This window comes from Megascapheus bottae, chromosome 6 (assembly GCF_031878675.1).
Source record: "Megascapheus bottae isolate mThoBot1 chromosome 6, mThoBot2.hap1, whole genome shotgun sequence".
In the NCBI taxonomy this organism is placed as follows: Eukaryota; Metazoa; Chordata; class Mammalia; order Rodentia; family Geomyidae; genus Megascapheus; species Megascapheus bottae.
In genome coordinates, this window is record NC_143514.1 from 68,980,396 (window position 1) to 69,007,948 (window position 27,553).

At 50.9% G+C, this 27,553-nt stretch overlaps 3 protein-coding genes across 5 annotated transcripts in view; all 3 read right to left on the reverse strand.

Moving 5' to 3' along the window:
- Nucleotides 1-1,021, reverse strand: part of Cep85 (centrosomal protein 85) — a 40,560-nt gene extending 39,539 nt beyond the window's left edge. For 2 of the 3 annotated variants that reach the window (XM_090335504.1, XM_090335505.1), the window contains exons 1-2: nucleotides 908-1,020; nucleotides 445-653 (exon numbers count right to left, since the gene is read on the reverse strand). The gene's annotated coding sequence lies outside the window, so the exon portion shown is untranslated. Of the gene's footprint in view, nucleotides 1-444; nucleotides 654-907 lie in introns of all 3 variants that reach the window. The other variant, XM_090335506.1, reaches the window with a different exon arrangement.
- Nucleotides 1,022-2,398: 1,377 nt separating this feature from the next.
- Catsper4 (cation channel sperm associated 4) lies at nucleotides 2,399-15,486 on the reverse strand. Its single transcript, XM_090333854.1, has 11 exons — nucleotides 15,289-15,486; nucleotides 15,121-15,195; nucleotides 14,614-14,757; nucleotides 10,375-10,476; nucleotides 6,256-6,353; nucleotides 5,973-6,093; nucleotides 5,663-5,796; nucleotides 5,019-5,190; nucleotides 4,126-4,334; nucleotides 3,659-3,824; nucleotides 2,399-2,740 (listed from the first exon to the last, which is right to left on the reverse strand). The coding sequence occupies exons 1-11, from the start codon at nucleotides 15,358-15,360 to the stop codon at nucleotides 2,687-2,689; spliced, it is 1,347 nt and encodes a 448-aa protein (XP_090189980.1). The 5' UTR covers nucleotides 15,361-15,486; the 3' UTR covers nucleotides 2,399-2,686.
- A 962-nt stretch (nucleotides 15,487-16,448) lies between these two features.
- Cnksr1 (connector enhancer of kinase suppressor of Ras 1) lies at nucleotides 16,449-27,371 on the reverse strand. Its single transcript, XM_090335507.1, has 21 exons — nucleotides 27,290-27,371; nucleotides 24,162-24,319; nucleotides 23,878-24,059; nucleotides 23,342-23,426; nucleotides 22,712-22,753; nucleotides 22,526-22,630; nucleotides 21,895-21,954; nucleotides 21,731-21,799; nucleotides 21,256-21,357; nucleotides 21,109-21,170; nucleotides 20,961-21,034; nucleotides 20,723-20,829; nucleotides 20,618-20,648; nucleotides 20,113-20,285; nucleotides 18,511-18,584; nucleotides 18,282-18,353; nucleotides 17,985-18,058; nucleotides 17,767-17,828; nucleotides 17,575-17,674; nucleotides 17,320-17,501; nucleotides 16,449-17,015 (listed from the first exon to the last, which is right to left on the reverse strand). The coding sequence occupies exons 1-21, from the start codon at nucleotides 27,339-27,341 to the stop codon at nucleotides 16,752-16,754; spliced, it is 2,130 nt and encodes a 709-aa protein (XP_090191633.1). The 5' UTR covers nucleotides 27,342-27,371; the 3' UTR covers nucleotides 16,449-16,751.
- Between the last annotated feature and the right edge of the window lie 182 nt (nucleotides 27,372-27,553).

Below are 27,553 nucleotides of genomic sequence, written 5' to 3' on the forward strand. Positions count from 1 at the left end.
AAAAAAAAGAGACCCTGAGTTTAAACCACAGTACCAACCCGTGTGTGCACATGCAGGTGCACACATCTTGAGATCTATATTCTATTACAATAAAACAGATGATTCCTATAGCAATCTTAGCTATCAGTGGATCACCACTCTTCTGCACCTGGTAAACTACTCAACCAAAATTTCACTGAGCATCTAATCTGCCTAGCTCGGTGCCACTTTCTCAAAAGATATATTGATGTGAAGGAAAAACACTGGCGGTACACACCTGTAACTCTAGCACCTAGGATGCTGGAAAGAGGATCCTGAGCTCCAGGCTAGCCTAAACTACACAGCTAGGTGGAGTCACAAAACAAAACGGGGGAAGAAGTGGCCAATATGCTGCTGGACGAGCTTGAACGGACTCAGACTTCCAGTCCATCCGAAGCAGCAGCCCCCGCCTGCGTGACAGCTTACCTGGGCTACTTCCCGTGGCGAGGGGTCACGTTAGATGCCGGCGGGATATCGCCACACACTGCCAGATGTGCCCCCAGCCTCAGAAGCGCTGGTCTAGGGGACTCCAAACTCCATCCGCCCGAGGAGACCAGCGTTTGCTCGAAGATCTCTGCACCGCTTAACCTAGCCTGGTCCCACAGCCCGCTCTTTCCCTGGCCACTGGCACAGGCCTTGGACCGACAAAGAGAAAGCAAGGCAATGGGGGCGAGGGCATCAGGTGGCCGAGGCAGTGGGACTCCAGAGCCCGGGCTGAGGTTGCGGCTCCGTCACTCGGCGCATGCGCCCCGCAGTCCCCAGCCTCCCCACCTCATTCTCCACCCCCCCCCCCACACCGACGAAGGTGTACCCGAAGTAGACCCGCGGGCTACGGAAGGAGGAGGAGCAGGGTCTGCCGCTCCCACAGGAGCTCCCAGAGAGAACTTACACAGGCCTGAAAGCGGGCGGTAAAGTCCCTCCCTCGGGGATACTGCGTGCGGAGACCACGTCGGCCACAAGCGGCAACTCCGTCCCTCAGCACGACTAACGGCCGTTACACGCCCGCCAGGCCGCACGCCCCAGAGCGCGCGCCGTCAGGCCCCGCCCCTTTCTGGATCCCAACCAATAGGGCGTCCAGCCGCGTGAGTTTCTCCCTCCTTTCGTCCCACTCCAGACCAATCGAGAGTCGAGCGGCATCGATGTCCCGCCCTGTGCACGCTGCGCTCCGCCAGGGGAGCGGCGGGGGCGGCGGGTCGTACTGCGCATGACCCTGCCGCGGTCTTCCGCGCCTCGGAGTCGTGTTCTCCGGCCCTTCCCCAGTTGGGCCTGTAGGGGGAGTAGAGCTCGCCGGGATGGCCAGGGCTTCGGCTCCCGTCCGCACAGGAGGTGGGGTGTGGCCGGGGTCATTGCCAGGCTCCCTGATGACAAGCCCGAGTGTGAGTGAGGCGGGACGGCTCGGTCTGCTTACAAGTTTCCGGGTAGAGTGTTGAACTCAGACTCTCTAGCTCTTGCTAGCTTTTTCTAACTCGAGGTTGGTGCTCCACCACTTGAGCCACAGCACCGCTTACGGCCTTTTGCTGGGCAATCGGAATTGAGAGTTTTACAGACTTTCTGTGATCTTCAGAGAGCAGTAAAGTACCCGAGGGGACCTTCAGATCTTAGTCTACTGACCTTAAGAGGTCAGAACTTTTCAGGGTTATTACTTCTAAAAGCCCTTCAAGGTAGCCTGTGATTCTCTAATCAAATAACCAGGCTTGTGTTGTTGTCTTGTTTTTATGGGGCTTGTACCCCGGTCCTGGGAGCCGTCCCTGAGTTGTTTTTTTTTTTTGTTTTTTGTTTTTTTTTTGCTTAAAGCTAGCATTCTACCACTTTCAGCCACAGCTTCACTCCAGTTTTCTGGTGGTTAATCGGCAACCCTCAGATCTCAGCCTCCTGAGTAGCTAGGCTGACAGGGCACCAGCACTGTTTTTGTTTTTTTGTTGTTTTGAGACAGTTAATGTAATCTACATTGTAACCTAGATTATATAATCTAGGCTTGATCTCAGGGCCTGTCACTGTCTCTCATCTTCTTTTGCTCAAGGCTAGTGCTCTACCACTGCAGCCACAGGGCCACTTCCTGCTTATTGTTTATTTGGTACTGAGGAATGGAACCCAGGGCTTCATGCAGGCTAGGCAAGCACTTTACCACTAAGCCATTCCCCTCCCCCGCCTTGCCAGATTTATTTAAGGAGCAAGATCTATCTTTCTCATTAGATCCACTGCATGCATCCCAGAGTTAGGAATCCACCAAGCAGACATACCGATTCCAACACACGAAAAACTTTATTGTCAGATAGTATACAGATGCCAGGCCTTGGTGTCATGATTGGCCTGGCCTTTCTCTTCTCAGTGCCTGGACCTACTCAGGCTTTACCCAGCTCTGGACTGGAGCAGGGTCCATCCTTAGGCCAAAGCCTGGCAACCTTGGCCAGAAGCCCTCTTCCGTGCTCATCCTTGCCAATAGGGCTCTCATTCTCATCCAGCTTCCTTCTCCATCTTGGTTCCTCTGGACCTGAGGCTCACAAGCACCAGCCCTGCAGGTGCTGCCATTATCACAGTCCCTGGCCACTACCCAGCTGGGAGGGAAAGAATGGGCATTGTCCAGACTGTGCCCAGCCATACTAAGGATGCAAGAAAATGCAGCAACTGGCTATAGGTGTGCAGGCCCCTTGGTTTCCATCCTGCCTCCTCAGTGGTTGAACTTGTGTTTGCTAAGCATTGTATTTGTGTTCGATTCATAAACCTGCAATCAAGAGGGGTTTGTTTTCATAATTCATCCTACCTTGGTATGTCAGATTCATCCTTTCCTTCTTCAGCTGTCCGGTCTGAACTTTCCAGGGAAGTCCTTCAACATATCTTACTCTAGATCTCTGAGCTCCTGGTCATTCTGACCCATCCAATTGGCAGAAAGCAAAGAAACTCCTTTTTCTATCCAGAAGTGCGCTCTCCCTCCTCTCTCTCTCTTTCTCTCTCTCTTCTCTCTCTCTCTCTCTCTCTCTCTCTCTCTCTCTCTCTCTCTCTCTCTCTCTCTCTCTCTCTCTCCCTCCCTCCCTCCCTCCCTCCCTCCCTCCCTCCCTCCCTCTCCCCACCCCCTTGGGAGGATACTGCTCTTAATGAATCCAAATGGCCATCCATGGGTCATTTGCCCCAAATAAGACTAAGCACCTCGGGGCCGGGAGTTTGGCCTAGTGGTAGAATACTTGCCTAGCATGCATGAAGACCCGGGTTCAATTCCTCTGTACCACATACATAGAAAAAAGCTGTAAGTGGTGCTGAGGCTCAAGTAGTGGAGCTCTAGCCTTGAGAAAGTCCAAGGGCAGTGCTCAGGCCCTGAGCTCAAGCCCAGGACTGGCAAAAAAAAAAAAGACTAAGCACCTGCCTCTAAAGAGGAGCTGAGCTGGCTGATGCCATACTAAGGCATCAGCTGGGAAACAAAGTGACTTCAGGAGCAGGCAGAGCCTGATGGGGACAGAGACAGGATGGAGGCCTTTCAGAGGATAGGGTGAGATTTGACCCAGTATGGGTGGTGACAGCTGCAGTGGTGGTCGTTGAGGGAGTAGACAGGCCTTGGAATAGAGAAAGGAACTTTTGACAAATGTACCAGTGGCTGGGTTGGGCAGGGGGGGGCCTGTGCTGATTGAGTAGAAGAGTGAGGCCACACCTTTTCCCTGTCAAGCAGCGCTGAGAACAAGTCTTGCTGGGTAGCTAAGCCACGTGTGTCTACCGAGGACCCACTCTGTGAGGACAGACTCGTGGACAAGTGTCTGCGCAACACCTCCTCCTCCTGCTCCTTGTTGTAGCGAATGGAGCGTACCTCGTCCACGATCCTGGTGGGGCAGAGAGGAAAGTGTGTTCAAGGAGTGGAACAGATTTCCCACGTCGTCCCCCATGTGGCATGCAGCCTCCACACGCCAGGACCCTCCTCTTCCCCCACACCCACCAGTAACACTAACAGAGACCCAGCCCAGTCTGTGCCTTCTTGTGAAATAGGAGGAACCCAACAGGCTGGGGGACCCTGGGCGAATCACAGCCCTGCTGGCTCCAGGATCCACATTAGGAAACAACTTGTGTCTCTGCCCAGCCCTGAGTCATGGGACTTTGGGGTACCCCCAGTACACCCTTCCCTACGTGTTGAGTTCGTCTCGGATCTGCTTGTATTGCTTCAAGTTCTCCTGTATTGCCTCAAGCACCAAGCAAAAGTTGTCACACGTGTTTTCTGTGAGGTTTGGCAGAGCGCCCCCCACAAACGGTTCTTGAGGGGCAGGTTTCTCCGAGTGGACCACTGCACAGTGCACCAGTGGCAGTTCGTCAGCCCAGTCCTCATCCTCTTCCACATTCTGGAGAGCGGCAAAGAGAGCGTGATGCATGGTCCTCTCATCTCCTCTCTTCTCCTCTCCCTCCATCCCCAACCCCCACCTCTCCAAACATGCTTTCCTGCTGAGCCAGACAGGGGCCCTCCAAATAGTATTAGCCTGCCTACCTTGCTGTGGGAGCTAGAGGTCAAGTGCACAAACCCATTCTCCACCTCTTTGGGCATTCTTACCCCCTTCCCTCTCATTTCCTCCTGATAATTCCTACCCAGCAGACTTGTAAAGCCCTATTCTCAAGTCCTGGCCTCACCTCTCTCCCCAATCATATGGAAGCTCCACTGAATGGATGTTCTTAGCTACCATTTATTGTGTGTTTACTATGTGCAAAGCACCTGTCAGTTTTTCCATCATCCTCAGAGGAGCCCTGTCAACTAAAAACCATGATTATTCCTATTGTGTAGAAGAAACTGGAGATCGCATTGGTGAAATGTCCCTTACACCCACACAGTGGACAATCCACATTCACAGTTGATGAGTGGGAATTCCAGACATGAAGCTCCTGGTCGTACGTTTGGTTTTTTTCCTCCTAGGCCTTAAGCATGCCAGAGCACATGTGTGTGTTCACACACATACACATGGATACATACATAAAAGTTGGCCCCCATGCACATAATCCCTTCTCTTCCCTCTTGCCCTCCCCACCCCACACACCTCGCTAAAGATGATTTGATGTCCTTGGTTCTCTCCTGTCTTCATCATTTGTTCCAGATTGGTGGTTACCACAACGACAAACAGGTTGATGCCGATGAAGGCACCGACAGTGATGAAGATGGCAAAGTAGATGGCAGCCCCTATCTCCATTGCATACTCCCTCCTCTGCATCCTAGAGATGGCACACAGGGACCCCAACAGCTTTCCAACCTTGTGAGCCTCAACTTCCTCTTCTAGGAAGTGAGGACACTTTCCCCAGGTCTACAGGGATTATTGCCTGCTTTGCAAAAATTGCGCAGATGTACTTACTGGCTCATGTATTTGTATTTTGCTCATGTATTTGCTGGGTCATTAAAGGTAAGAGTCTCACGGACTTTTGTGTCTGGGCTGGCTTCAAACTATGGGCCTCAGATCTCAGCTTCCTGAGCAGCTAGGATGATAGGTGTGAGGTTTCCACGTCTAGCTTTTTTTCCTCACTGTAAACCCTTGGGTACCCCCTTTCCTTCCAGCTAGGCCAGTCCTTATACAGTCCCTGAGCCCCATTCTCATTGCAAGGCCTTCCCCTCTCCTCCCCCCACCTCTCAGCAGTTCCAGCCCAGTCCTTGCCCAGGTGGCAGTGAGGTGGAAGCTCCACTGGCACTCACTGGAAGTCCTCGTAGATGTCCAGCCAGCCATCCTGGGTGATACAGATGAAGAGGGTATACAGAGCCACCCCCATGTTCTGGAAATGCATGGGCACAAATGCGCCAAAGAGTGTGACTCCAAACACAGAGAACACCTGCCAGAGAGACCAAAGTGCCACCCTAACATCATCCGGGCATCTTGAACATGAATCTACAAATGGCATGCAAATTGGTGCTGCCCATACCCATGAGCCTCTTCTCTAGGCTTCTCATTGGCCCAGACACCCTGTTTCAGGGGAGGGGAATGGTGAGGATGAGGGAGGGTACTGACCAGCATGAAGAAGAGGATGAGGGCCATGATATTGGCCATGTCAGGCACCGACTGTACGATGACTCGGATGATCCGGGCCAGGGGCTCCACCGCCATGCACACGTGTATCAGCCGAAGCGCCCTGTGACAGAGCCTCTCAAGGGTACCCTCTGGCCCTTCCCAGACCCACCCTCACCTCCTAACTGCCCACTGAGGCAGGACTGACCCCCAGCTAAGAACCACCTCCCTTCTCATTCCTGGAGTCCACAATTATTCCCTTTTTTCTCCAGAGCTCCCAGCTCACCTGAGGGTGTAGGTGACAGCAATGACATTGAGTTCTTTAATGAAGAACCCCAGGAGCAAGATTAAGACAATAACGAAATTGAGGATATTCCAACCGTCCTAAAAGTGGGTCAACCCCAAAAGGATCCGTCATAGTCAGCCCTTGGTGGCAGCCTGAGTTTGCCCTCCTCACACACCAAGAATGGAGGGCTCAGTAGCATCCTCTGCTGCCCCCAAACATGCACAGGACATGTCCACTTACTGTCCTGCGCATGTGCCAACAGCCAGGTTCAAACTCAGGAACTTACAGTGAAGACTCACCCTGGTGTGTACCCTTTGATTCCTAAGCTGAGGCCTTCATTGCCTAGTGAACTGTCCTTGTCCTACACATTAGGTGACAAGAAAGCATCTGGATGCTCCTGCCTTTGTGTGACACAATTAAGAAAATGGAAGTGAATATCAAAGAAACACAGCTTCCAACTGGATGCTAGTGGCTCATGCCTATTATTCTAGCTACTCCGTTAACTGAGATTTGAGGACTGAGGTTTGAATTCAGCCCAGCCAGGAAAATTTGTAAGACTTCAATTAACCAGCAGTAAGTTGGAAGTGGGCCAGGTACTGGTGGCTCACACCTGTAACCCTAGCTACTCAAGAGACAGAGATCTGAGGATTGCAGTTCAAAGGCAGTTGAGGCAGTAAAGTCTGTGAGACTCTTAATGAACCATCAGAAAACTGGAAATGGAACTGTGGCTTAAAGTAATAGAGCACTGACCTTGAGCACAAAGAGCTCAGCGATAGCACCCAGCACCCAAGTTCAAGCCCCATGACTAACAAAATAACAACAAAAAAAATCTAGTACTGGAACATAAAAGAAAGAAAAAAGAAAGCAAAGAAAGGAGAGGAAATTAAAGTCTGATTATCTACAAATTTATCATTGTATTCAATAAATATTAAGCTCCTGCAGTATGCCATATTATGAATCACTTACTGAGGATAATTTTTTTTTATTGTTGATAGTGGGGCTTGAAATCTGAGCCTGGGCACTGTCCCCGAGCTCTTCAGCTCAAGCTAGTGCTCTACTACTTGATCCACAGCACCACTTCCAGCTTTTTCTGTATATGTGGTACCAAGGAATTGAACCTTCATGCATGATAGGCAAGCAGTCTACCACTAGGCCAAACTCCTGGCCTTGGATAAAATGTTTTGTTTTGGTTTTATTTTTTGTCTTGTGGGGCTCACAGATTAATTTGAAGGATGTAGAGAAAGACACACACACACACACACACACAAACACACACACACACACACTATATATATATATATATATATATATATATATTTTTTTTTTTTTGCCAGTCCTGGGCTTGAGCTCAGGGCCTGAGCACTGTCCTTGGACTTTCTCAAGGCTAGAGCTCTACCACTTGAGCCTCAGCACCACTTCCAGCTTTTTCTGTATATGTGGTACCAAGGAATTGAACCTTCATGCATGATAGGCAAGCAGTCTACCACTAGGCCAAACTCCTGGCCTTGGATAAAATGTTTTGTTTTGGTTTTATTTTTTGTCTTGTGGGGCTCACAGATTAATTTGAAGGATGTAGAGAAAGACACACACACACACAAACACACACACACACACACTATATATATATATATATATATATATATATTTTTTTTTTTTTTTTTTTTTTTTGCCAGTCCTGGGCTTGAGCTCAGGGCCTGAGCACTGTCCTTGGACTTTCTCAAGGCTAGAGCTCTACCACTTGAGCCTCAGCACCACTTCCAGCTTTTTTCTATGTATGTGGTACCAAGGAATCGAACCTTGGTCTTCGTGCATACTAGACAAGCACTCTGCTACTAGGCCAAACTCCCAGCCCCAAGACACAATATTTTATGTGAATATGTGAGAGAGACCAGAGCAGCTGGGAACCTGGACTACAGATGGGAACAGACCTCCTGAAGAAGATATCCCCAGCTGGGCACAATGGCTCATGCCTGTAATCCTAGCTACTCAAAGCCAGCCCGGGCACTAAAAAGTCTGTGAGACTCTTATCTCCAGTGAATCACCAGAAAACCAGACATGGTACTGTGGCTCAAAGGGTAGGGTAGTAGCCAAGTGCCATGAATGACAAGAAAAAAAAAAGGGGGCCGGGAGTTTGGCCTAGTGGTTAAAGTGCTTGCCTAGCATGCATGAAGACCCGGGTTCGATTCCTCGGTACCACATACATAGAAAAAAGCCGGAAGTGGTGCTGAGGCTCAAGTGGTAGAGCTCTAGCCTTGAGAAAGTCCAAGGACAGTGCTCAGGCCCTGAGCTCAAGCCCAGGACTGGCAAAAAAAAAAAAAAAAAAAGACATCCCCATAAGTGTGAAAGTAAGGCAAAAATCGAAAAAATGTGAGCGTGTGTGTGTGTGTGTGTGTGTGTGTGTGTGTGTGTGTGGTATGTTGATCCTGGGGCTTAAAATCAGGGCCTGTCCCTGAGTGGTTCTACCACTTGAGCCATACTTCTGGCTTTTTGGTGGCTAATTGGAAATGTTTCTCACAAATTTTTCTTGCCTGAGCTGGCTTTGAATTTCAATGCTAAACAGTAGCCTCCTGAGTAGTTGGGATTACAGGCATGAATCACTGACACCTGGCTTGAAGAATACTTTCTGACACGAGAAAATTCAGTCAATGCCCACCAGCATTGTCTTTTGAGACAATTACCTGAATATAGCTTAGCCTGGCCTCAATCTCATATTGGCCAGGCTGACCTTGAATATCTTATGATCCTCTTGCTTCACCCTCCAGAATGCTGGGATTCCAGGTGTCTACCACTACACCAAGCATGAATAAAGTTTTGTTAGAATAGTGACAGGAATGTATGTAGCCCCAGCTAGTCAAAGGCTGAGGCAGAAGGATCACTTAAACCTGTAAATTTGGGGCCAGCTTGGGTAAAATGTGAAACTGTATCGCAAAAAAAAAAGCAAACAGGGGGCTGGAAGTTTGGCCTAGTGGTAGAGTGCTTGCCTAGCATGCACAAAGATCCAGGTTCGATTCCTCGGTACCACCATACATAGAAAAGCCAAAGCTGGGCGTGGTGGTTCACAGGTGTAATCCTAGCTACTCAGGAGGCTGAGATCTGAGGATCATGGTTTAAAGCCAGCCCAGGCACGAAAGGACTTGAGATTCTTATTTCTAATTAACCTCTAGAAAACGGGAAGTGGGGCTTGGCTCAAGGGGTAGGGTGATAGCCTTGAGCTGAAGAGCTCAGGGACAGCACCCAGGCCAAGGGTTAGGGCAGTAGCCTTGAACTGAAGTGCTCAGGGACAGCACCCAGGCCCAGAGTTCAAGCCCCATGACCCACCAAAAAAAAAAAAAAAAAAGCCAGAAGTGGTGCTGTGGCTCAAGTGGTAGAGCTCTAGCCTTGAGAAAGTCCAAGGACAGTGTTCAGGCCCTGAACCCAAGCCCAGGACTGGGAAAAAAAAAGAAAAAGAAAGAAAAGAGAGAGGAGGAGGAGGAGGAAGGAGGAGGAAGAGGAGAAGGGAAGGAAGGAAGGAAGGAAGGAAGGAAGGAAGGAAGGAAGGAAGGAAGGAAGGAAAGGAAAGAAAAGGACAAAAGGGTTGGGAATGTGGCTTAGTGGTAAAGTGCTAGCCTAGCATGAAGCCCTAGGTTTGATTCCTCAGTACCATATAAATAAAAAAAGCTAGAAGTGGCATGGTGGTTCAAAGTATAGAGTGCTAGACTTGAACAAAAGAAGTTCAGGGACAGTGCCCAGGCTTTGAGTTCTAACTCTTGCTCTAGTCTTCTATAAATTAAGGTAGATACCCTCAGTCCCAGATATAAAAGTCAAAAGTTTGCCTGACTACAGAGCTGGAGCAGGGATAAGAACTGGAACCCAGGGAAGCAACTTCCACTACAAACTTTGTTGTTCTGAGACTTCTCAGCATCTCTCCTTGACCCCCACACCTCTCTCTCTCTCCTCTCTCTCTCTCTCTCTCTCTCTCTCTCTCTCTCTCTCTCTCTCTCTCTCTCTCTCTCTTTCTCTCTCTCCCTCTCTCCCTCTCTCTCTCCCTCCCCCCCACAGCTTGAAGTTCAAAAGCCCAGGCCTACACAGGGGGCACCCAGGGAGGAGTAGGGCAACAGTAGGGAGGTCCCAAGATCTCACCTTCCAGAAAATCCAGAAGCCATTGAGCCAGCCTAGAAGAACCTCACAGATAAGGATGGTTAGCACAATGTCATCTATGGTAGAGAATAACTCATAGTGTTTCTACAGGGAAACAGAGAACAAGAAAAGGACAGAGACATTAGTAAGCAGGTTCTGGGAGCCTAGGGGGAGAGCAGATATGGGGGATGGAAGGTCTGTATCCCTGCTGCCCTTCCTCTTGTGTTGCTCCCTTTAGGGGGCAATTTCTGTGTACATTCCAGGTACTGTGCTAAGTAAGACCAGTCCTGGCTGGGAGCCAGTGACTCATGCCTGTAATCCTAGCTACTCAGGAGGTTGAGATCTGAGGATCATGGTTTGAAACTAGCCCAGACAGGAAAATCTGTGAGATTCTTATCACCAATTAACCACCAAAAAGTCAGAAGCAGAGCTGTGGCTTAAATGGTAAAGTGTTAGCCTTGAGCAAAAAAGCTAAGGGATAGTGTCCACACGTTGAGTTCAAGCCTCACTACTGGCACAAAGAAAAGAAGAAAAAAAGTAAAAGGTTGTTGTCTATCACAGACCTTTGTTCCTAACTTCTACAATAGGGTATTCAGAATGGCAGTATAAATGAGGTTGAAAAGGAACAAGCCTGACCTCTGGTGGCTACTCTTGCTGTCCCAGTGCCCCCAAGTTCTCCAGGGCAGGCTTGCCCAGTCCCCTGGTGTCCTCCCTTTTGTTGGTCCAGGACATGTATTTTGGGTAGACAGGCTTGTGCATAGATGACTAGGGTCTATCTAAAATCCAATTCATTTCTGTCTAGGTGCTGTCTATAATCTTAGCTATTGAGGAGGCTGAATTCTGAGGATCATGGTTTGAAGCCAGGCTGGGAAGGAAAGTCCATAAGAATCTTATCTCCAATTAACCACCAAAAAGCTGGAAATGGAGCTGTGGCTCAAGGCAGTAGAGCACTAGCTTTAGCATAAAAGTTCAGGGACAGCACCCAAGCCTTGAATTCAAGTCCCATTTCTACCCACAACCTTTTTCCTTCAGCTTCTTTATACCCATGATCATCTCCAACAGCCCACAAGCATCAAGTTATCCTTGCCTTCTTATTTTATTTTTTTCTGGGTACTGGATGCTGTCCCTGAGTTTTTTAGCTCAAGGCTAGCACTCTACCACTTCACTTCCTGTTTTCTGATGATTATGGGATGTTCCTGCCTCGGATTGGCTTTGAACTGTGATCTCAGCCTCCTGAGCAGCTAGGATTACAGGCATGAGCCCCCCACTCTGTCCCCAATTTAGAAGTATAGACCGGCTGTTTCTTTCCCCTTCTTGTCCCTGTGGCCCCACCTGCTGGCCACTGTTGGTAACAGGCCCGCCTCAGTTTTTTTTTTTTTTTTTTTTAATTGTAATTAGTTAAAAGGGTTACATGATATTTGCCAGAGAGAAGGTGCATTAATTCACATACATTGATACCCTTTCACATGTCTTGGTACCCATTTCCCTCCCCCCCGCCTCAGTTTTAATGAAAAGATTCTAGTCATCCTTCCACTGTCCTTACAAGTCTTCCATGTTCCTATGCCTACAGATGAAGTTCAAAACCAAAATCAAGGTGGCATCACAGATGTCTATGGTCTGAGCTTCATGGACACAAATCCTACATCAGGGTTTTTTTTTTTAGCATTTTTTACTGGGATCCATAGTAAGAAATACAGTTTACAACATAATCATTCCTATTTTCTTCCTTCTTCCCCCTCAACCCCTAGCTTGGCCTCTGGGTCTCTACTTCTCTTTTTCTCCTTCCTATCTGCTATATTTGATCATCTGCCAAAACTCTGGCCTCTACAGCCTGAAATGATCTTTTTGCCTAGGCACTGTCTCTTAGCTTTAGCTCTTCTTAGCACTTTAGCACTCAAGCCACAGCTCTACTTTTTGGCATTTTGGTAGTTACATGGAGAAAAGAGTCTCCTGGGCTTTCCTGCCTAGGTTAGCTCTGAACCACAATCCTCAGATCTCAGCCTCTTGGGTGGCTAGGATTAGAGATGGAAGCCACTGGTGCCTGACTCTGAATCGACTTCATGACCCATTGTGCTGTGCCCCCCACATCCCTGACGACCAACTGCAAGTTCCTGCTTCCACCATGAGGCCACTGGCCACTCCTCCTCAGTCTCTTCCACCTGTCTCTACTCCCGTGCCTTAAATAAGGGCCTTTCCTGGGGGCCTCCCTTGCCCCTTGCTGTTCTCATGCACTCTGCAGGCTATCTCAGCCACTCCTTAGTCTAGCCACCTACCCTTGTGACACTGACCAGCTCTCAGCTGTCTATCTCCACCCAAGAGCTCGCCTCTGCCTTTCACATCTGGCCTCCAGCTCCTCTCATGGGATGCTTTAAGTGACACACTGATCTCCACATCCTCCCCCAAATTGCTTTCCCTACGTCCCATGTCCCATCACATAGCATCAGCCTGGTACTCTCGCTCATTCCAGAAACTTAACTTCCTGCCCTCCCTTCACCCGCAGGCAGGAGGTGACAACTGGTGTTAGCCCAAGGTTGCACAGTGCTCACTAAGTATTAGCTGTCAATGTGATCCATCCAGAAGGATATGTTCACGTCATCCTACATGGATGTGATACTAGAGAGTTGCCTCTGATCTCTTCTCACCCATTTGCCATTGTCCTGCCGCAAATCCCATCATCTTTCATCTGGACACCTGTGTCAGGGTCCTGCCCCTTCCATTTCTCCCACTACTACTACTTCTTTTTTTTTCTTGGTCATGGGGCTTGAACTTTGGGCCTGGGCACTGTCCCTGAGCCCTTCAGCTCAAGGATACCGCCCTACCCCTGAGCCATAACACCACTTCTGGTTTTCTAGTGGTTACTTGGAGATAATCACTTTAGTGCCCAGCTGGCTTTGAACCACAGTCCTCAGATCTTAGCCTCCTGAGTAGCAAGGATTACAGGCATGAGCCACTGCACCCTGCTCATTCCTCCCTCTTTTTGATCCCCTTCCTTCCACACTGTAGTAACCTTGCAAGTTTACTAAAACACATCTGGTCATTTCTCTTCAATCAATGCTTTAAATATTGCCCTGGATTTCTACTGATACAACATAAAGACCTTGTGTGATCTAATCTTTCATCATCTCTCTGGGTTCATCTGCCACCACTGCTCTGGATATCTAGAATTTAAATAGAAATTTAGACACCATCTGGGCACAGGTGGGCTCATGCCTGTAATCCTAGCTACTCAGGAGGCTGAGATCTGAGGATCAAGGCTCAAAGCCAGCCCGGGCACAAAAGAACTTGAGATTCTTATCTCCAGCTAACTTCTAGAAAATGGGAAGTGGCACTTGGCTTAAGGGTAGGGCAGTAGCCTTGAGCTGAAGAGCTCAGGAACAGCACAGGTCAAGTTCAAGCCCCATGACCCACAAAAAAAAAAAAAAAGACAAATTAAGACATCTGGGCACCAGTGGCTCATGCCTGTAACTGTGATTCAAGGTCAAGACAGGCACAAAAGTCTGTGAAACTTGTTTTTCCAATAAAGTAAAAAACAAAAGCCAAACTTCCAGCCCCCTCCTATTCATTCTTTACTTTCAAGTGTTACCTCCTCCAGGAAGGGTTCTCTTTCCTCCAGATTAGGTTCCATTGCCTTCTTTGAACTCCCATATATTTTCTAATACTGAGACACTTGTGATGGTATAATTGAGATGGCCTAAGGCTGTAACTGGATCTATTGTTTGTTTTTTGTTTTGGGCCAGTCCTGGGGCTTGAACTCAGGGCCTGGGCACTGTCCCCGAGCTTCTTTTGTTCAAGGCTAGCGCTCTATCGCTTGAACCACCGTGCCTCTTCTCGCTTTTTCTGTTTATATGGTACTGATGAATCAAACCCAGGGTTTCATGGGTGCTAGGCAAGCACTCTACCACTAAGCCACATTCCCAGCCCTCTATTATTGTGTCACCTAGTTCAGGTGACTTCCTCTTAGTGATTGTTAAGATTGGATACTGTTCCCCAAAGGGTGCCCCATTTCCCTGCCTTGTATGCACACACACCATTCTCTCCTGCACTTCTATACATGCAGTGCAATCCTCAATGCCAGGCTTCGGAGCCCTCTCGAGCCCCATGAAGGCTTCCATGACTTCCAGATCCCTGGAAGGTCAAATGCCAACAGCTCTGATCAGGAGCATCAATTCAAGATAGATGAGGAGCCTGTGGCATTGAAGCCAGCGGGGGGTGGGGGGGGCGAAGGTCAAGCTGGGGTCCCACCTGGCTATGGTAGGAGCTGGTACGGAGAGCAATGGTGATGGCATTGGTCACCAGCAGCACTGCCAGCAGCATCTGGAAGGCCGGATGTCGCAGCAGATGCTTGATGTACATACGAGTGATGAACTCCTGCTTGTCCCAGGTATCCTAGGAGAGGGTGGAGACCTTCCACAGGCAGCCCCTATCTGGAAGGTTCTCCGTGTTTAGGGGAGCTCTAAAAGGGGACTCTGCTGAGATCATGAAATGCAAGCAAGCATCCAAGTTATTCTCCACGCAATCACTAAGACAGATCACAGCAAGCAGGTCTTCTGGGGGAGGATTGTCATAATACACAGGTCTCTACGGGTGTGCTGCCAGATAGTGACTGCGCTATCAAGTCGGGGAGTCACTTCAGGGGTTACGGCTAGGGAAGGTCCTTTCAGAGGAGGCACCTAGAAAGCAGAGGGCACCTGTGCCCATGGGCACTGCTGCAGGAGGGGCTGTACCTCCTTAGTGTCTCCATCTTCCTACCTTCCAACTGGTGATGTCGCGGCGGTTGATGAGCATTTGCTCATCGTGCTGGCTGAAGGGGTCATATGTGTTCCTCTGCAGGAGAGAGGAGGGGGTCCTCAGTGCAGCCACTGTCTCCGCCCACCCTGGGATGCCACCTCAGGGATGGAGCCAGACAGGGGCGCCTACCAAGTAAGACAAATTTTTGATGTTGGTGGTGTCAGCCCATAGCTGCCACCAAGACTTATGGTTTTCCGACATTGCTGCTCTGTTACTCGTCCTCTCCTCCTCTTCCACAAAATTTTGCAGTGGGAAGTCTCACTCTCCCTCATGCTGAGATCACAGAGGTGTCTGTGACCCTGAGCCTTCCACATTCCACCAAGGAATTCCAGCCCCAGAGGGACTCCCCCTTCCAATGCCTGTCCCTACAGGGGGCTACTGGGATGGGGCCAGAAGGCAGAGGCTGATGAGAGTAGAACTGATCTCCTGTCCCTACTGACAGAGTTAGGTCTCTGCTCTGGATCTAGGTATTGAAGGTGAGGCCAGATAAAAAAGGAAGAGGAGAAGCCAGACACCAGTGTTGGCTCACTCCTGTAATCCTAGCTACTTGCTCAAGAAGGCTGAGATCTGAGAACTGAGGCTTGAAGCCAACCCAGGCAGGGAAGTCTGTGAGACTCTTATCTCCAATTAGCTAGCAGAGAAGCCAGAAGTGGAGATGTGATGGACTTGAGTGAAAAAGTTCCCCGCTTCTGAGTTCAAGCTTAGTACTGGTGTGTGTGTGCGTGCGTGTGTGCATGTGTGTGCATGTGCGCACACACAAAAAGGAGACGTTTTTATACCAGGACTGTCCTCCCAGAGCACCCCTGCCCTCCAGCTACCTGTCCCTTCACTGAGGCCACCCACCCTGACCTTCCAGGCCAGGTATATTTCCTTATCTACTAAATGGAAGTATCTCCACTGGGGATGGAATGGAGACTCCTGCTGGGCTGGGAAAGGCTGGGGAAAGAGGAACATGAGTAGCTTATTCTGGCATGTCAGTGCACAGCCCAGGCCAAGGAACCACACAGGGAGCTTGTCTTCTACCCTTCGGCAGAGGACATTCATTCCAACCCTCTGGGGTAGATTTTCAATTTTTTTTTTTTTGCCAGTCCTGGAACTTGAATTCAGGACCTGGGCCCTGTCCTTGGATACTGTTTGCTCAAGGCTAGCACCACTTCCAGCCTTTTTTGTGTAAATGATACTGAGGAATCGAACCCAGGGCTTCGCGCATGCTAGACAAGCACTCTATTATTACGCCACACTTCTGGCCCCTAGATTTCCAATTCTAAAGTATAAGCATAATAGAGTCATTTTAGAGACAGGGACTTTATTCAGTATAAAGTATGTCACATAGAATAAACACCTGTCCAGACTTAGTTTGGGGAAGTCAGCATTGCTGGGACAGGCTAGACAGAAGAATTTCTTCCTTATCAAGAAGAGAATGGCACAAAGTTCCCCCTGCCTTGCTCCAGTGCACACGGAGGGGGGGGGAGAGGGAAGAAACAGTAGAAATCCAGGCAGAGGGCCAGACAGAATGGACTCACACTGTTTCTATCCCTGAACAGAGAATGTCATTGTAGACAAGTCAGGCACTGTTAAGGTATTGGCCAGGGTCAGAGGTCAGGAGGCTGTTCCCTAGGATCGAGGGCACAGCAGTGAGAGGGATCCTGGGAGTCTGAGGGCAGGGGTTGGGGGAGCTGCTCTGTAGAGTCAGGGGTCTGGGCTGGAGAGCTGCCCTCAGTCTGCACCACTCTACTGGGTCCCAGGCTTTCCAAGTACAGCTCCTGGTTCTGTTCCTTCCAACGACGGAACTTCTCTCCAGTGAGCTCAGGATCACCCAGTACTTCCTCTAGGGCCTGAAGCTCTTGCAGCTTTGCCTGTCAGGGGAGCAGGAGATGGGGAGCCATGCTCGCGAAGAGAGACAAGAGCCTAGAGCAGAATCTGGAGTCCTATATCTAGAATCTAGGACTGAGTCAGCAGCCTCCCCCGAGCCGGGGTGAGATTTCAAATCCCAGTTCAGAACCTGGAACTCAGCCCAGACTACATCTGAGCCCAGATTGGAACATGGAGCTCAGAATTGAATCCTTGAGCCAGAGAGCCAGGACCCAAACCCTAGAATCCCAAGCACAGGGAAACTGGGAGCCAGATGTCGATGCCAGAAGCCCAGTGCCCCCAGCTGACCTTGAGCGTGCTCTGTAGTGCCCGAACACGATGCACTCTTTCATTGAGGTGGGGGTCTCGATTACGCCGCATGAAAGAACTCCGCCACTGTTCATGGGTCAGGGGTTGTGGCTGGCCCAGGAGGGACACGCCACCCTGCCTCAGTCCCCGCACCATTCCTTCCAGTTCTCCTTCACTGCCATCTGAGGCAACAGGAAGAGAATGAAGATGTGCCCATCTCAGCCACCAGTTCAGATCCCCACTCCAGCTTCATACCTGCTAGAGACCCAATAGATGTCCTTGGGCTCTGCTGGGTTGGGGAGGTCACAGGTGATGTGTCTCCATGGAGTGGACTCCAAGCTTGAGCCGGGTTAGGCTGAATCAGGACAGATGAAGAGGGCAATAGCCTGAGCCCCACATCCTGCTGTCTTCCCCCTACCTTCCATCCCCAAACAGCTCCCTACTCACTGAGGCTGAACGAGACCCAGCATCATCATCGGGGTCTTCAGCTTCTGTCTCACTGTAGCAATCTAGGTGGGTGGAGAGGATCAGTTGGGGAACCCATGAGGCTTGGGGAGACCAAGGAGTTCACATTAGAGCAACTATGTTCCAGTTCCCATCTCAGGAAAGGCAGAGGCTCAAGTGAGATTCCCAACTCCTCCTCCCTCTCCTGTGAGGTTACCAACCTTCCTCTCTGGCTGAGGGCATCCGGCCTGGAGACTGGTACTTGGAAATGCAAGTGATGAGACTGCGCACCCACCTGTGGAGGAGCAACCACCTCTCAGGGCGTTTCTGTTTCTATTCACTGAGGCCCTACCTGCATTAGGGGATTTCCATCTAGAGGACTCTTGTCCCATTTTACAGACAACAGAGCTGAGACTTGGAGAAGTAAGCATTGGTCAACCCTAGAGGTTTGGGATTTGCATCCAGGATTCTAAGCACATAGAGGCTGGGAGCTACATGGAAGGACAGATGGTACTCACATGCTCAGATCAGACAGCGTATCAGCAGCAAAGACAAAGGGTTTGTACACATCGTGGGTAAGCTGGAACACACTGCCAGAGAGACCAAAACCACCACTGAAGCCTCCTCCTGCGTGGCCTATCCAGAACTGAGACTCTGGACCAGGAATCCAAGCTGCCTGCCACGCACTCACCCATCCTCCCCCACTTCTCTCCCCATCCCCCAGCCCAATACACCAAAGAACTTAACTATTTCTTCTTCTGATCATGTCCACTTTCCAGACTATAATTGGAGACATCAATGAGGCCCTCAGCCTTTTCGTCCTGGGGGGACAGCATGAGGGTCACGTGAAGCCCCAAGACCTTGGATCCCATCAACCCTCCCTTAGTTGCCCCTTGACTCCAGAGGGCAATGGAAAGGAGAGGATGCTTCCTGGGCTGTAATCACAAGTCTCAGGGCAGGAGATGTGGCCAAGAGGTGCCTCTGAGCTACCAAGACATCCAGAGAAACACTTAAGAGGAGTCTGTTTCTAAGTTCCTCCACAGACCCAATGAAGCCACTTTATACCACAGAGCTTTGAAAACACCTTCTACCCTCTTTCATTTCTTTTTTAATTTTTATTTTGGCAGGATTGGGACTAGCACTTAGGGCCTGGTACTTGCTAGGCAGATGCCCTACCACTTGAGCACACTCCAGCTCTCCCTTTCATCTGATTAACCCCCGAGTTTTGCTTTCTCAGAGGAAGTTCTCTCCTCTTCTGGCTGCGCCAGATATTTTGGCTAGGCTCCCACACATCTTTTGGGATACTCCTTCCTCTTAGCACTTGTGTCCCACATTGTCCCGAAACGTGTATTGATCCCTCTTCCCTGCCAGCCTCTCATTTCTGGGCAAGATACTAGCCCAGCTATTCAAGTAGGTACCTAAATATCCGTCTAATAAATGATTGAGTAGATCACTAGGAATATCAAGAAGGAGAGGGCCACGCTCGGTGGCTCACGCTTGTAATCCTAGCTACACAGAAGGCTGAGATCAAGTCCCACAACTGACAAAAAAAAAAGAGGAAGGAGAGGTGATCAGAATAAAAGTGATTTTCTCTACAGCTTTTCCAAACAATACCTCTTCCTCTTCTTCCTCTATCAAGGCTGGTGGCATTCTAATTCTAGTACGTGCATGCTAAGGATACTCTCGGCCACTAAACTACACCTTTAGCCCCATCAAACTTCTTTTCTACACATGTGAACTCAGTGTTCTCTGAACAGCCATGCCTACTTCACCAATTGGGGTGGGGGCCAAAGGAGGTCTGGGGCCCACCTGTGATGACAGATAGGCATAGACAGTGGAATGTGGGCCTACTGGTCAGGGTGCTGCTGGCTCATGCCTATACCCCTAGCTACAAAGAAGCTGAGATGTGAGGACCGAGCAGTCTGAGCTCAGAATGTCACCTCTGAACTGGGTGTCTGAAAAATCCAAGACTTTTTTTTTTTTGTGGGTCATAGGGCTTGAACTCTGGGCCTGGGCGCTGTCCTTGAGTTCTTCAGCTCAAGGCTACCACCCTACCCCTGGGCCACAATTCTTAGATCTCAGCCTTGTGACTACCTAGGATTACAGGAGTGAGCCACCAGGCCTGGTTGCAAGAGACTCATATCTTATTATACACACACCCACACACACACACACACACTAGAAATAAGGATGTGGCTCAAGTGGTAGAGTCAACCTTAAACAAGAAAGCTAAAAGACAGTACCCAAGCCCTGAGTTCAAGCACTGGTATTAGAACAAAACAAAACAAAAAAACCATGGCCCTGCGCTGACTCACTGGCTCCCTGCGTGCGTGCACATGGTGGTCTCACCTGGGGCTGGCGGTACCAGTACAGCATGTGTCCCTTGAGTACAAACCAGCAGCGCCGCCAGCGTGGACCTATGAAGCCACTTGGCGCCTTGCGCAGCTGGAGCCAGCCATCACAGTCAGGCTGACCCAGCTCCCGGCAGGACACCCGCCTGCGGCTCAGCCTTGTCACCACACCTGCAGCACAGTACAAGACAGCTGGGGAGAGGTTGCCACAGTATCCTAGTCCCCCCAAACTTGCTGTCTGACCCTACTCTGGGGACTCAGAATGTCTCACAGGAGTGACCTCTGAACGGGGGTGATTCTCTTTTAGAGATGAAACCAAAGATTAGCAGGTGAGCCATTTGCTCAGTCACAGAACTGGCAAGAGGCGTGGGCTGGGAGCTTGGGTGTGGGATCCCCCAACACGTCTCCAGAGAGCGTGTTGGGGTAAGGGGTCCTGCCCAGCGCTAGACTTCTAAGAGCATCTCATTTGGTGGTGGTCCTCTGCCCACCAAGGGCACTCATACCTTTTGATTTCTTCCGATCAAAGACAGGACTCTGAAAGGACCACAAAGGGTGAGAGAAGGTCGAGGTTCAGAGCCCACCCCCCTGAAAGGAGGCCCTGAACTTGCCTTGTCAGGGTGCGGTGGGGTCCGTGGGGGCTCCATCATTTCCGCTGGGAACATGATGGGAGATGCTGGGGGACTAGAAAGGGGCTCAGGGCCAAGGGAGGTGGCGTCTGTTGGGAAGAAAGAGGTTGATCCATGAGCCCAGACTCAGGCCTGGGAGTTGATGTACCTATGGTAAGAGGTGGGGCACTCAGATACCTTTGCCCAGGGCCTCTGCCACCTGATGTGATGCTTAAACTACCTGTCCATGCAGGGCTGCTCCCAGAACTTTGTTCTGAAGTCAGGTCAAAGGCAAAGACGTCGTCAGATGAGACTCTAGGGGAGTAAGGGAAAGTGAGATGAAAGCGTGGTCCCCTTAACCAAGAAACACCTGAAGTGAAGCCTGTTACCTGGGAGACAGTGGAGCCAGGGCCAATGATTGGTTTCTCCAATGAGAGCAGTCCAGAGGTGTCTGGAGAATAACCAGAAATAGGGTGGTGGGACTGATAACAGGGGTATGAAAGCAGGTGAAGTGGGGTGTGGTGGGGAGCAGGTACCTGTGGGGGAGTCTCTGGCACCGGAATCTTCTTCAGCACTAAGCTGACCCCGGCTGGTTCCCTCAGCAGCTCCTTTACCATGTTCTTGTGGGTCCAGCCCACCTAGGAGGCAAGGGCAGGGGTAGGGGAGAAATCATAGGCTGGCATCACGTTAGGCAGAAGGCTCTGAAGCAGCTCAATTCTTGCTCTGGCACTCAGAGCTCCTGGTGCTTCCTGCTTTGCCCCCAGGGAGCCTCCACAAGCTTTCACCTTATCTCTGCAGAGATAAATGAGAAGGCCTGGGGGGGGGGATCCGAGAAGAATATGGAGGTTCTCTTCTGCACAGGGCCTAAAGTGTCTGAGCTGGCTTGTCTTGCGGAGTAGTATTCACAACTCATCTTCCCAACAAGCAGAATAGTGCTGCCTTCCTCTCACTCACCCCAGGATCCCCTCTGTGTCACCTGTCCTCTATCACCTCCTGATCCCCCTCACTTACCACCACCTGCTCATTGATCTGCACAACCTCATCTCCCAGAAGGATCTTCAGGCGGGAGTCAGAAGAGACCTGGTGTGGGGAATAGGGCCCAAGAGAGTGAGCTCTTCCTCGGGCCTGAAACTGGCTTGGCTGGCAGCTGACAGCTTAGAATGTAGGGCTCTCACCTGAGTGCCAACTCGGGACACAAAGTGCAAACAGTTGCTGGTAGTATGGATTTGCAGGCCCTGCAGAGGCAAAGGCTACATTGAGTGTCAGACTGGGGGTTGGGCCGCAAAGCCACTGGGTATAATCTCTCCTGGGCACCAGGACTCTAGGGTAGGCAGATCAGGCCTTAAGTTGGCATTACCCCAATTTGCTTTGTGATTTGGGTTTGCCGCTTTACTCTGCTACTGGTTTCAGAAGGAAACCAGGTTGCTAATTTCTGGGTTAACAGATTCTCTGAAAGGAGAGGAACAGGATAGGACGGGACAAGGCTGGGGGCTCTGATTTTCCCATCTGGCCAAGATTAAAAGCTTACATCCTCTCCTATCTCTCCTAACCTGCCCCTGAACCCCTTTCATGTCTGGGGTCACAGGGGCAGAACATGCCATCTTGGGGCACATGCAAGTGGAATTCCCTCAGGATGGGAAAGTGCTCAACTGTGGTGAGACACCAGGTAAGTCCTCCGGGCTTCCATTTAAATATCTGTATAAAGTAGGCTCTGGCTAGCAGCAGGGGATGCTGGCCTTCTAGATCATATGTCAGGATTCAGACAGGACTGCCCAGGGGTGAGGAGTGAGAAAGGTCTGGACTCACTGAAGGGTCATCCAGGTGCACCTGCTCTAGCACAGCCCTCTGCTCCAGCAGCTCCTTGGGGCTGCAGCTCAGGATGTTGTAACAAATCCCAGCCACGTGGCTGCACTGGGAGAGGGAAGCAGGTCATACAGATGAGCCTTATCCCACCATTACCTCCCCTCACACACATTGCCCCCAAAGACTCACGATCCTCAGGACTTTGATCTCCTTCTCAGCCTTTGAACAGTCCTGGAAACAAGAGTGAGAGAGGAGGGTACTGCCATCTCCTGAGGACATGGCCCTGCCACCCCTCCCAGCTTCCCCTTTACTGGTCCCCTGCCTACAACTAGACGACCTCAGAGTTCCAATCCCAAGATACCATACCTCTAAATACCAGGCCCACAAAAGTTGCCATGCATGGGCTGGGAGCATGACCTAGTGGCAGAGTGCTTGCCTAGCATGCATGAAACCCTGGGTTCGATTCCTTGGTACCACATACACAGAAAAAATCCAGAAGTGGTGCTGTGGCTCAAGTGGTAAGAGTGCTAGCCCTAAGGAAAACCCAAGGACAGTACTAGGCCCTGAGTCCAAGCCTCATGACTAACATAAAAAAAAAAGTTGCCAGTCTCCCTTGCCACCCCTTCTCAGCATTAAATGTCTAGAGCTCCTATTTCAAGACCCCAGGTCCCCATACCCCCATACCCAGAGGAAGGGTGTCCTTTCCTGAGCAAGCTCACCGTCTTGCCCCAGCCCTCACACACAATCCTGGTCTGATTCAGGGGTTATAGAAAGCTCCTGGGCATAGGCCAAGCCTGTGCCGGAACCATTTGTTCCTACCTCTTGCAAGACCTGGCTCAGCTCCCCACACAACAGCCCGATCTCCTGGCAGGCGGAGAAGTCATTTAAGTGGGAGAAGAGGTACCTGGCAGGAAAGAGGTAGTCCAGGGACTCTGTGGAAGCTGACTGCTCATCTGAGACTGGGGGACAAATCTGCCCATAGGTTTTGCTTTAGTGTAGAGATGACTGATGCCTTAAAGAGCTTAGCCCAAGATTTATTTGTCACACGAATATTAGATAGCTGTCAGTTATTATTTAACTTGAAATGTAACATCTGGTGCATAAGCTCAGAGGATGAATTAACAGGGACGGCTTCCCTGAGGAAGTGAAGAAGTGGAAGCGCCCTTTACTGGCTGTTGATAAGACCTTTAAGATTACAGGGTGGGGTTAGGAACCCAAGGAGCCTGGTGGCCCCGAATGACTCTGACTCTGTCCTATCTGATCTAGAGCCAAGCTCTGTTTTTCTTTTTCACCTGAGCCTTGGAGAAGGCCAAGGATGAGAATGGTCCCCTCACCAGCCACCCCAACCCTCGTACCTATTGAGCCAGAAGAGGAGGGCTCGAGCCTCACACACTAGCTCCACAGCTGCACTGAGGACATCAGGAGGGGTCTCTGAGCAGTTCCTCAGGCGGCCTTGAACTAAGCTCTGGAAGGCCTGGGTCCCCTTCAACAGCCTCTCCGTCAGGCTCTGCAGGTTGTCTGTCTGTAGCCCAGAGCTCTGCACCAGAAAAGGGTGGGTCAGTGCTGAGAAGCCACCAGCCAGCACGGGAAACCCCCAGATTGCTGGCTGCTGCAGCCAGTGTAGCCACAACTCACGCACCAGGGCCTGGAGCTGTTCCACGCCGTGCAGAATGAGCTCCTGATGGCCCAGGGGCCACACAGTCAGGGCCTCTAGGCTGCGGGGGCAAAGTTGGAGCAGATACTTGCCAGGTAGCTCCCAGTCTTCAAATGGATAGTCCTGCAGGGAATCGTCGAGGCCTGGAAGGAGAGGAGAAATCATTGTGATGGAAACAGATGCCCAGACCTTTATCAGCTCTTCACTCCCACGGGGCCTGTTTCTTCCCCATGTACCCTAATGACAACCCCAGCCTCAGGTGGTTCTGTAGCTGTGTCTACTGAGTTAAGGATGATCTAGGGCAGCTTCCAAGAAGGGTTTCCACGCTGGGGGCTGGTGACTTGTGCCTGTAATCCTAGCTACTCCGGAGGCTGGGATCTGAAGATCCAGGCGTAAAGCTAGCTGGGCAGGAAAGTTTGTGAGACTCTTATCTCCAATTAACCAACAAAAATCTAAGTGGGGGACTGGGAACATAGCCTAGTGGTAGAGTGCTTACCTAGCATGCATGAAGCCCTGGGTTCGATTCCTAGGTGCCACATACACAGAAAAAGCTGGAAGTGGCACTGTGGCTCAGGTGGCAGAGCGCTAACCTTGAGCAAAAAGTTTCTAGGGCCTTGAGTTCAAGACCTATGATTGGCAAAAAGAAGAACTTAAGTGGAGGTATGGCTCAAGAAGTAGAGCACCAGCACCTTGAGTGAAAAAACTAAGGGACAATGCCCAAACTCTGCTGAGGGGGAAGGGGGGAAGAGAGAGAGAGAGAGAGAGAGAGAGAGAGAGAGAGAGAGAGAGAGAGAGAGAGAGAGAGAGAGTATTCTCAGAGCCTGGCACGGATGTTGGACACTTGGAATCTTAGCCCTTTTCGGGGTGGGGGCTGAGGCAGGAGGATTTCAAGTCTGAGTCTATCTTGGAATACGTAATGAGGCCCTGTCTTGCGGGGGAAGACTAGTAGCAGAAGCCTCACTGGGAAACCTGTTCGAAATTTCAGCCAGGTATCTTTGGCTCATGCCTGTAATCTTAGTTACTTGAGAGGCTGAGACCCCTTCACAACCCATAGCTGGATGTACTGGCATATGCCTGTCATCTTAAGCTATGTGGGAAACAAATTGGTAGGACTGAGTTTCCAGCCAGACCAGACAGAACAGGGAAAGGCCATTAAGCTTCACGTCAATGAAAAGAAGCTGGGTGTAGCGGCATACGCTCGTCACCCCACCTAGAATGATAAGCCTCAGATAGGTAGGTGGTAGGTTGATCACGGATTTGAAATGCACCCAGGCAGGAAGTGAGACCCTTTCTGAAAGAAACCAGCCCAAAATAGGGGCTGGAGGCATGGCTCAGCAAACATGAGTCCCTGACTTCAAAACCTAGTACTGTTCCCTTACCTCTCACAAGTGCAAGCCTCACATCATACTACAACAAAGGAAGCACACACTCAGGACAAGGGGCCAGCAGGTTTTTGGGGCCTTTTTTTTTTTTTTTTTTTGGCCAGTCCTGGAGTTTGAACTCAGGGCCTGGGCACTGTGCTTGGGACTGACAATGACAGCCATCCTAAATTATTGTCAGGCTGATGTGAAAGGCCCTGCAGGATCAGGCTGCTGTCTCCTGCCTTTCCAGCATCCCAGTACAGCTCTTCAAACTCAACACTGCAGATCCACAGTAACCACTCTTGGAAGCTCCTGAATTGTTCTTCTGCCTCGGGATTGTCTCCCGCTCCCCCCCCCACACCCCTTGTGCTGCTTCTGCTGTCTTAGTTGTCCTTCCACTCCTTCACACCCCTCCTCACCTAACTGCATCCAGGATACCTTTCATTACTGCCCCAGTTGAGCTGAGGACCTCTCTTCTCGCTCCACCCTGGCACTTGAACATCCATCTTTCTCACTTTACCACAGGCTCTTCAAAGACCGGAGCATAAATAATCATTCATCTACAGCCCTTGCCAGTCCCGGGGTTTGAACTCAGGGCCTGAACGCTGTTGTCGGGATTTCTCGAGGCTAGAGCTCTACCTTGAGTCACAGCACCATTCACAGCTTTTTTTCTATGTATGTGGTACCAAGGAATCCAATCCTGGACTTTGTGCATGCTAGGCAAGCACTTGACCACGAGACCAAACTCCCAGCCCCTCTTCCTTATTCTCTGTGTGACATTAAGAGCACTGGACAGATAGTTCATGAACCTGTTGCTCACTGATTGACCATGGTCCCTGAGCACTTCTTTACCACAATGAATGCACTGGGACTATTTGGTGCTGGTAGCTCATGCCTGTAATCCTTGCTACCTGAGGTCTCAGAATTGTCCTTCAAAGCCAGCAGAGCAGGAAAACACATGAGACTTATCCCCAGTGGGGTGGGGGCGGGGAACTGAAAGTGGAACTATGGCTCAACTTGTACAGTGCCAGCCTTGAATAAAATAGCCAAGGGAACATACAAGGCTCTAAATTCAAGCCCCTAGATTAAAAAAAAAAAAAAAGACAAGAAGGAGGGAAGGAAGGAAAAAAGGAAAAAGGGAAAGAAGGAAGGGAAGGAAGGAATGGATGGAAAAGAGAAAGGGAGGGGACAAAGGAAGGAAGGAGGAGGGAGGGAGAGGAGGGAAAGAAGGAAGGGATGGATGGGAGAAGGAAGAGAGGGAAGGGGAAGGGAGGAAGGGAAGGAAGGAAGGAGGAAGGAAGGAAAGGAAAAAAGGAAGGAAGGAAGGGAGGGAGGAAGGAAGGAGCTCTCTGCTCAGAGGTGACAAGCAGTGGGTCAGCAGCGGCTGCCACCGGCTTCAGCCTGGCTGGGGCTTTTTCTCTCGGGAGCCTCAGGCTGAGGAGGAGGAAAATGTCACCAGGTCGGGTCCAGTTCCAACACTGAGCAAATCACTTCCTGGCTCTGCGCCTCAGTTTCTGTGTTTGAAAATGGGCTTGCCATCAGCCCAGGGGTCCCGGGTTCCCAGGGGAGATTTCCCCGGGTTTTCCTGCCTCGGGGCGCGGGGAGACCCCCGTGGAGTCTCGACTGCCCTGCCGCCCTCGACGGCCGCCCATAAATACTTGTCGACTCAGAGCTGGCAGGCTGTCGCCCCTCTCCCCACCCGGCCCGGCCCGGCCCGGCCCCACGAGCCCCCCGCGGCCCCGCCCCACCCACCTCTCAGCCAAGCCGCCACCTTCCCGGGGGTCCAGGTCTCCACGGGCTCCATGCCCAGCTCCGCCCGCCGCCGCCCGCCCGCGCAGGAATTTCCGCTCTGAGCCCGGGCTGGGCGGGCCGGGCGGGGCGGGGCCGCCGCATACCTGGACCCACGTGGCTGCCCAGGTGAGGTGGCTGCCCGGGGGAGGTGGCTGCCCGGGGGAGGCCTTTGCCCGGCCGCCGGGTCAGGGGGGCTGCGACTCCACCCCTGTCATCCCAGCTACT

Excerpts from the sequence above, each read along its gene's own strand:
- Catsper4 (XM_090333854.1), bottom strand. The coding sequence starts at position 15,360 with ATGTCGGAAAACCATAAGTCTTGGTGGCAGCTATGGGCTGACACCACC. Across the intron at positions 6,094-6,255 it reads GCTGTCACCTACACCCTCAG|GGCGCTTCGGCTGATACACG; the intron begins GTGAGCTGGGAG and ends GCTCTGTCACAG. Across the intron at positions 5,797-5,972 it reads TCATCCTCTTCTTCATGCTG|GTGTTCTCTGTGTTTGGAGT; the intron begins GTCAGTACCCTC and ends TCTCTCTGGCAG.
- Cnksr1 (XM_090335507.1), bottom strand. The coding sequence starts at position 27,341 with ATGGAGCCCGTGGAGACCTGGACCCCCGGGAAGGTGGCGGCTTGGCTG. Across the intron at positions 22,754-23,341 it reads TGAGCCAGGTCTTGCAAGAG|GACTGTTCAAAGGCTGAGAA; the intron begins GTAGGAACAAAT and ends TCTTGTTTCCAG. Across the intron at positions 18,059-18,281 it reads ACGCTGTCTGATCTGAGCAT|GTGGGTGCGCAGTCTCATCA; the intron begins GTGAGTACCATC and ends GCTCCTCCACAG.